The 8,515-nt window shown below is 46.4% G+C and overlaps 1 protein-coding gene across 1 annotated transcript; it reads left to right on the top strand.

Moving 5' to 3' along the window:
* The first annotated feature begins 418 nt into the window (after nucleotides 1-418).
* On the top strand, nucleotides 419-4,572 carry LOC123122299 (polygalacturonate 4-alpha-galacturonosyltransferase). Its single transcript, XM_044542479.1, has 9 exons — nucleotides 419-746; nucleotides 1,571-1,596; nucleotides 1,683-1,742; nucleotides 1,921-2,128; nucleotides 2,215-2,255; nucleotides 2,353-2,687; nucleotides 2,770-3,127; nucleotides 3,208-3,795; nucleotides 3,882-4,572. Exons 1-9 carry the CDS (start codon nucleotides 581-583, stop codon nucleotides 4,155-4,157), a joined length of 2,058 nt encoding a protein of 685 aa, XP_044398414.1. The 5' UTR covers nucleotides 419-580; the 3' UTR covers nucleotides 4,158-4,572.
* The last annotated feature ends 3,943 nt before the right edge of the window (nucleotides 4,573-8,515 follow it).

The raw sequence follows: 8,515 nt of genomic DNA, 5'->3' as shown, positions 1-8,515 counted from the left end.
TCGAATATTTTCTGGAACCCCTTTGCTGAAGAAGATGGAAGATTTGCCATAGTTGATTCGTTGCCCCATCGCTTGACAATGAATATCTAGCACCTTTTGTTTTTGAGAAACATGAATATCTAGCACCTGGTTACCTGCAAAAAAAAATATCTAGCACCTGGTTGACCTTATTTGCACCCCACACTGATGAACAAAATCTACAGAATTTAAGCCGCCAACAGGCCCACACATCCGTCGTAGACCCATCAATAAGGCACCAACCGGCCCACACCTCCGTCGTGGGCTTCGATTGCGTAGGTCCATGAATAAGGCACCAACCAACCGGCCCACACTTCCGTCGTGGGCTTCGATCGCGTAGGCCCAGATACCGCAGTACCCAAGACCAAACCAAAGCGATACGCGATCTTTCCAGAATTCCTCCCTTGCCATTCGTGGCTAACCCACGCCACTACCCACACTCCCCCGCAGGCGAGGGCGAGAGAAGGGGGGAAAGTGCGCGCGCCCCTCGCCGCCGCCGCAGCAGCATTCCGACCGGATCGGACCAGGGCCCTCCCCCTCCGCCCGCGACGCGTCGCCGGAGATGGCGTCCCCGAAGCGGCTCCCGTACTCCTCCGCGGGCGCTGGCGGCGGAGCGAGGCGCGGCTCCGGCGCGCTGCCGCCGGTCGTGGTCCTCGTCTTCCTCTTCGTCCTCGCGCCGTCGATCTTCTTCGTCGTGCGCAGCGGCGGCCACGTCCACGTCGCGTCCGGTTCGCCCCGCCTCACTCCCCAGGCCACTTTTGTTAGAGAAACCACTTCCTGTGCCATGGATTTCGTACGAGGCGCCATCGATTCTTAATTTCGGGTCCCGTTGCGTCTAGGCTGGTCCACCCGCGCTTGGATTCGCCTGGGCCGCGAGTTTGATGCGCTTCGCGGGTTTGATTTGGCGAGGGTACCTCGAGAGTGGAGTCCGCCGTGTAGATTTGATTTAAGTGGTTCAGGATTGTTATTCAGCAATTGATGCGGGTTGGCCTCAGCCTGTGGGCACTTCCTAGGGTTAGATGGGAACTGTAGCTGCAACGTGTTGCTTGGTTGTAAAACCAAAAGGTAATAGACGGAGCTGTGAATGATCACGAACCTGTGAGAGGCAGTGGACGTTCTGATTCAAGAGATCTGGATATCCTTGTCCTGTTTTGCTCTCTTGGTGCCAGGTTTTATTTCAATTGTAGGTTGGATGCTGCTGTTAGGAGAAGCCGCAATGCATACCCATGGCATAGTAGTAGTGATAACAAATCAAACCTACACTTATCTGTGCAAACTGAACCATGATGGGACGAAAAGGATAAGATTGTCTTAAGCATATCGAGTTGTCTTTTGCTTTATCGTCGGCTAAAACCTTACTTTCCTTTTTTGTTGTTAGCTGTTACTACCTCCGCTCTAATGACATTTTGGTAGGCTAGTTTAGCCTACCAAAACGTCATATATTTTAGAACGGAGGTAGTAGCATTTAGGAACAATGTTTGTTGTAATGTTTGATAGCAACATTTTATTAACTTAAGATAAATAAGTGATGTCATATTTTGTTCGTTTGCAGATCCCAGGGGTGCTGATGGCAACCAGGTATTTATCCATTCTAAAAGGGAGTCAAATTTATTTTACCAGCCTTACTTTTTACGATTCGTCTCACATTGAAGCCTGTCTTGCAGGAAACAGATTGGCAAGAGCAACTGGCAACAAACAATCTGAAATCTGTTTTGTCTAAGGAGGTCAGAACATCTTGCAGTTAGTAGTGTACATGCCCATCTTTCAATTCTATATTTCTGTTTTATGAGGCTGTACTTAGTTTAGACTATCTTGTTCGAACTGTTATGCTGTTCAACATATGAAACCTTAAGTTTCTTCAATTCCTCTGTACTTATAGTCATCCAATTTATTGATCTTCAGGTAATCGATGCTATAGCTGCTAGTCAACAAGAAACAGGCACTCTGAATCTTGACTTCTTTAGGGATCATCCCTCTCCTTCTTGGAAAACTGATGATCTAGTTGATCACAAGATGAATACTAATTTGGTTGTTGACGACAAGGCAAAAGCTCAAAACAGTTCTGCAGAACATGTACCTCTAATATATAAAGCACCCAAGGATGGTTCAGGTATAGATATAATTGTTTTTTCTTCTTCAAGTTATTCACTTACATAATTTAACTAAGTAGAGATAATAAAGTTATTGTCCATGCAGATGGACATCAAGTTGATACAGCAGCAAAAATAGCTCGAAGGGTAAGTAACTGATATATATGTTAATACATTCTTGTCTCTGTTGATAACTTGATATAAATCTTTCATATGACGTCTTGGTACTATTTGGTTGATACAGAAACTACGGGAGATAAGGCGGGAAAAGAGGGCAATGGATTTAGTACGGAAAGATGATGAAGCGCTTGTTAAGCTGGAGAATGCGGCTATTGAGCGATCAAAGGCTGTAGATTCTGCTGTCCTTGGGAAATACAGCATATGGAGAAAAGAGAATGAGAATGAGAACTCAGATTCAACAGTCAGGTTGATGAGGGACCAAATTATTATGGCTCGTGTTTACTCTGTGCTTGCAAAATCAAAGAACAAGCATGGTCTTTATCAAGAACTGCAGAGCCGAATCAAGGAAAGCCATCGGGCCGTAGGAGAGGCTACTGCAGATGCTGAACTTCATCGCAGGTGTGCTGCGTCGAAAGTATTATTGCTTATTTCTTACTCAGTTACCTTGTTCCTCTCTTTTCACAAGTATGCTACTTTACAGTGCACCTGATAGAATGAGAGCGATGGGTCAAGTTTTAACCAAGGCCAGAGAAGAATTGTATGATTGCAAGGTGATAAGTCAGAGACTAAGGGCAATGCTTCAGTCAGCAGATGAACAGGTCAGGAGCTTGAAGAAGCAGAGCACATTTCTCAGCCAGTTGGCTGCAAAGACGATTCCAAACAGCATTCACTGCTTGTCTATGCGCTTAACAATAGATTACTATCTCCTTCCTGTGGAGAAACGGAAGTTCCCGAGGAGTGAAAACTTGGAAAATCCAGAGCTCTACCACTATGCACTTTTCTCGGACAATGTCTTGGCTGCCTCTGTTGTTGTAAACTCAACCATCATGAATGCTAAGGTAATTTTCAAGATTCTCCTATCAATGCACTCTTGTATGATAGCTGTTTCTAACGATAATGGTCGATACAACTTTTTCAGGAGCCTGAGAAACATGTTTTCCATCTTGTGACTGATAAGTTGAACTTTGGAGCCATGAACATGTGGTTTTTGCTGAACCCACCTGGCAAGGCCACTATCCATGTTGAGAATGTGGATGAATTTAAGTGGTTGAACTCATCGTACTGTCCTGTTTTACGTCAACTGGAGTCTGCTGCCATGAAAGAGTTTTATTTCAAGGCTGATCGTCCCACCACTCTTTCAGCAGGTTCTTCAAACCTAAAGTACCGTAACCCCAAGTACCTTTCCATGCTGAACCACTTGAGATTTTATCTCCCAGAGATCTATCCAAAGTTGGATAAGATACTTTTCCTCGATGACGACATAGTTGTGCAGAAAGATTTGACAGGATTGTGGGATGTTGATCTAAACGGAATGGTTAATGGTGCGGTGTTTACCTGTGGAGAGAGTTTCCACCGTTTTGACAAGTATCTTAACTTCTCAAATCCACACATTGCTCGGAACTTTGATCCTAATGCTTGTGGTTGGGCTTATGGGATGAACATCTTTGATCTCAAGCAGTGGAAGAACAAGGATATTACCGGGATCTACCACAAGTGGCAAACCATGGTGAGATTACTAACATCACCGTAGGATTTCATATCATTGTTCAAATGCATCATTTCTCACATTATCCTACCGTTTTCTTCTGTTAGAATGAAGACAGGGTTCTTTGGAAGCTCGGGACACTTCCACCTGGGCTCATGACGTTTTACAAGCTGACGCACCCCCTTGATAAATCGTGGCATGTCCTTGGACTAGGATACAACCCAAGCATCGACCGCTCAGAGATAGACAATGCTGCTGTCGCTCATTACAATGGGAACATGAAGCCATGGCTGGAGCTGGCAATGACCAAGTATCGACCATACTGGACAAGGTATATAAAGTATGACCACCCTTACATCCGCGGATGCAACCTGAGTGAGTAGATGTGATATGAAGCGGCTGGAGAAGATCACACATCTGAAGCAGAAGTGTCCCCTTTCTCCTTGAAGCATGTAGTGAACTATGTAGATTAAGGGAAGTAGTATCGGCTGGAGCTATTGATTGCTTGCACCCTGGAAATTTCTCATGGACGCTCTCATGATTGATGTGTTATAGTCTTAGCAGTTCCTTTGTTCAATTGATGTGCAGCTTAATATCCAATTTGTTTGGCCAACAAAATCACGCTAAACCTGTTGAACGCGTGCCTGTTGTTGGTGTTACCGTGTTGCTTAGGGCTACTATAGTAGAATTTCTGGAGTAATGGTGATTGTAAGAATTGCAGCATTTTCTTGCTGTTGCTCAGATGATTTAAGTGGTATTCAGGATCAAAATTATGAGAGAAGACGTGTTGAGGGATAATTGTAAGAATTGCATTATCTTTGCTGTTGCTTGGGAGTATTCGAGTGGTGGTTTTCAGAATCAAACTCATGAGTCAAGATGGATCAAGGGATAATGACATAAATCAATGAGAAATATGTACAATTAATTAAGCCACTGGTTTCTGCCTTTGATTGTAGTTTGTGCAGGCCTCAAGTCAGAGCTTTCCAAAGTAGTGTGCCAAGGGAGCAGGAGACACCGTCGGGGCATAGCAAAACGTTCTTGCATTGCCTGGTTCATGTGGCGCTCGGGCCGCCGGCTCCTGGCTGAACGGGACCGCGGTGAACAACCTGGGCGTCCTGTCAGCGTGCTGGCTGCTCGACGAGCTCTTGGCCATGGCCGGCTCCTCCTCCTCCTCCCTGCCTATCTTGAGCAGCAGCTTCCCAAGCCCACACCATTCCTCGACGGCGCAATCGGGTGAGCGTACATGCCGCCGTCGCCACGGTCCTCCAGCAGGAGGTGCCCCCGTTGCAGCGGCTGCCGCAGCGAGGGGCGCCGCAGGGGAGGCAGCTTCACGGTCTCGTGCACCAAGCAGCGGCCTCCGTCTCCGATGAACAGCGCGTCCCAGTACCCGTACAATCGCCCGAGGGTCATCACGTCGTGCTCAGCGCCGGCGTTATCAGGTTCCACATGGAGTCACACGTCACCTCCTCCGTCGCCAGGTCGAGGCGCGCGATCCTCGTCTCCCGGTCCTCCCCTGCCACGATCCAGTACACCGCTCCGTCGGCGCACGCAGGGCCACGGTGGGTCTCGCCGCCGGCGACGTGCACGCTCCTCCAGCTCTCGCCGCCTCCGACCGTGCACACGTGCACTGCTTGCTCAGCGGGGCCATCCTGGAATCCCTTGTGAACGATCTTGTATCGCCTCGAACCGGGGTCGAAGCCGAAGCAGTACGCGTCGCCCTTGTGCCTCCGCCGCGTCTCCGGCGGCAACGGAAGTGCGAGCGACTCACCGGTGAAGGGCTCCACGACGGTGATGGAGCCCTGGCCGCGGTCGAGGAAGCAGAGCAGTCCGTTGCAAGTGCCTATCATGTCCTCCGACCTGTCTGCCGTGAACGTGGCCGTGAGTCGCCACTGCTCGTCGAAGAGGAACCCGCTGCCGCCGTCCGAGCCTTCGGCCTTCTGGATCCAGCTTCGTCCGGGAAAGAACACGACGGTGTGGGTCAGGGCCCGCGGTCCGTGAACCGTGTGCTCGTCGATGAAGGCAGGGTCGGAGATGACGTCGCGCCACTCCTTGCAGACACGGCGGACGCGGCGGAGGTCGCTCGCCGGGAGCACGGGAGGCACGCGGCGGCACCGGCGTTGGCATCGCCGGCCGTCGCCTCTTTCTGGATGGATTCTCTCAGAGCCATAGCAGGCTGCATCAAAACGAAGCTAGAGTGCCTGGCCGATTCATGATTGTTCATCTCAGAATACAGATCGTAGCTCCGCGGGCGAGAAGACCATGCGATACTAGGTTTTTGCTAAGTCATGTCTCAGCACGACAGATCAAAAGCGGCGCACTGATTCCTGCAAAGACGAACGGCAGACGCGTACGAGTTGACAGGCTAGCGTCGCGTGGGAGTTAATTGCACAGAAGTATCACAATTGGGGGCAGATGCAGATTGATACCATAATTGCTAATTTTTACGTGTCAGTACCAACATTGTTTCAGACTTTTGTAAAAAGGTCTAAACCGTGTATAAACACGTATTGACGGTGTATCTGACTGGCGGGGTCACCTGTCAGGCGCCGACGTGGCATTTTTTTTACAGAAAACCTCCTTACTTTGCACGTAATTACATAAACGCCCAATTATTTTGCGGAAAAAGGGCTCCGGTGAGAGATTTTTTTCGTTCGCAATATTATAACACCGAATCGGATTTTTTTGAAGTTTTCGTTACGTTGGACAAAGAAATTAAATAAGACAAAGAAGCCCCGACAGGAGTCGACCCTGCGACCTGCAGTGGTGCATCTGCGCGCGCTGGCCACCGAGCCACGGCGACGCTCGCTTAAGGGTGCAGGCGGGAACTCATTTATACCAGTCAAGGAACGTCGGGCCGGCAGTTGGGCCTAGCGAGGCTGCGCATGACTCTTCACTCAGGCCTAATACACATATATTTTTAGTTACTCGTGTATTAATTGTATTTTCTTAAATGCGCAGTTACTTGAAAAGTTGACAACATGTATTAAAAATAATTGTGTAATCATAATAAATTTTAGAATGCATTAACACTGTTCAAAGTTTATTAAAAAAGTCAACGTGTTTCTTAAAATGCAAGAATGATTTTACACGCTAAGTTCTTAATACACGCTGAAACATTTTTTGAAATATACATTGTCAAAAAAATCCATCATGTATTAAGAAAATGTTCACCATAAATTACAAAACGTTTACAGCGCATTATGTAAAATATTCATCATATCTTAAGAAAAATGTTCAACGTATATTACCAAAAGTTCATTATAGTAAAAAAAATCACTGTTTGTAAAAAAAGTTCATCGAGCTTGAAAACATGTTCTGTGTATGCAAAAAAGGGTGCTCGATGTATATTAAAAAATATCCATCATATACTAAAGCCCATTTTCAAAAATGTTCTAAGTATGTTAAAAATCCAGGAGAAAAACCAACCCAGTAAATGAAAAAAGAAGAAGAAAAACCCAAAAATAAGCCATAACCAGAAACAAAACTATATAGCATACCAAGAGAAACCCAAGCACCCCTCATAAAAAGAACTGGGGAACGAATGAGCCCCAGCACGCGCGCTAGTAAAACACGAAACGGAAAAAAAAGTGCAGGCCTCGCTGGGCCAACCAGCCGGCCCAGCATGTCGAAGCTAGTATAATAATCTTCCCGCCTGTCATCTACCGACAGCGACGCTGTGGCGTAGTGGTTTGCGCGCGCAGCCCCTTTGACGCAGGTCCAGGGTTCGAGTACTACTGGTACGCGATTTTTCATATCTTTAATTCAATTGTTTAAGTGGCGGAAAATTTCAAACCAGTCCAGATTGGGTGGTGGAAATTGCGAACAAAAAAAAACCTTTCATGGAGCCTTTTTCCCGCAAAAATTTGGGCATTTTTGTGATTACATACAACGTAAGGGGGTTTTCTGCAAAAAACATGCCACGTTTCATATCTTTAATTCAATTGTTCAATTCGTCGGAAAATTTTAAACTAGTCCGTTGTTTAAGTGGCGGAAAATTTCAAACCAGTCCAGATTGGGTGGTGGAAATTGCGAACAAAAAAAAACCTTTCATGGAGCCTTTTTCCCGCAAAAATTTGGGCATTTTTGTGATTACATACAACGTAAGGGGGTTTTTTTGCAAAAAACATGCCACGTCGGCACCTGACGGGCGGGCCCCGCTAGTCAGATACACCGTCAATACGTGTTTATACGCAGTTTAGACCTATTTGCAAAAACCTATAGCAATGTTGGTACTGACACACAAAAATTAGCAATCGTGGTACCAATCTGCATGTGATGCCCCAATTATGGTACTTCTGTGCAATTAACTCGTCGCGTGGCCCGTTATCATCATCGGGCGCTGCCGCGCTGGGTTATGGGCTTTTCCAAGCCGTTTTCGTCTATGGGCCCGTCATTTACCCTTTGGTACGTATTTGATCAACTCAAAAACAAAAAGGTACGTATTTGATATTTTGATTATCCTATATTTCTTGTTTTATTTTTTTATTCATTATTAAAAAAAATTCGTTTCCTACTTTTATAAGCAATTACCAACCTATATATAAATTGTAGGAGTTATTTTTGGTTTGCCATATGTTGGCGATTGACATGTTAATTCGAAATGACTTGGCATGTGCTGTGACCAATGTCTTGGGAACAAAAGAGCTGCCATCTAGTGGTATGATAATTTGCCATCCAAAGTAAAAAAAGGCCCTATTTGAAGTTTCCATGTGTATATGATAAATTTACCAAGTTGACATGA

This window comes from Triticum aestivum, chromosome 5D (assembly GCF_018294505.1).
Source record: "Triticum aestivum cultivar Chinese Spring chromosome 5D, IWGSC CS RefSeq v2.1, whole genome shotgun sequence".
Taxonomy (NCBI): domain Eukaryota; kingdom Viridiplantae; phylum Streptophyta; class Magnoliopsida; order Poales; family Poaceae; genus Triticum; species Triticum aestivum.
This window is presented reverse-complemented; position numbering and strand designations above follow the sequence as displayed.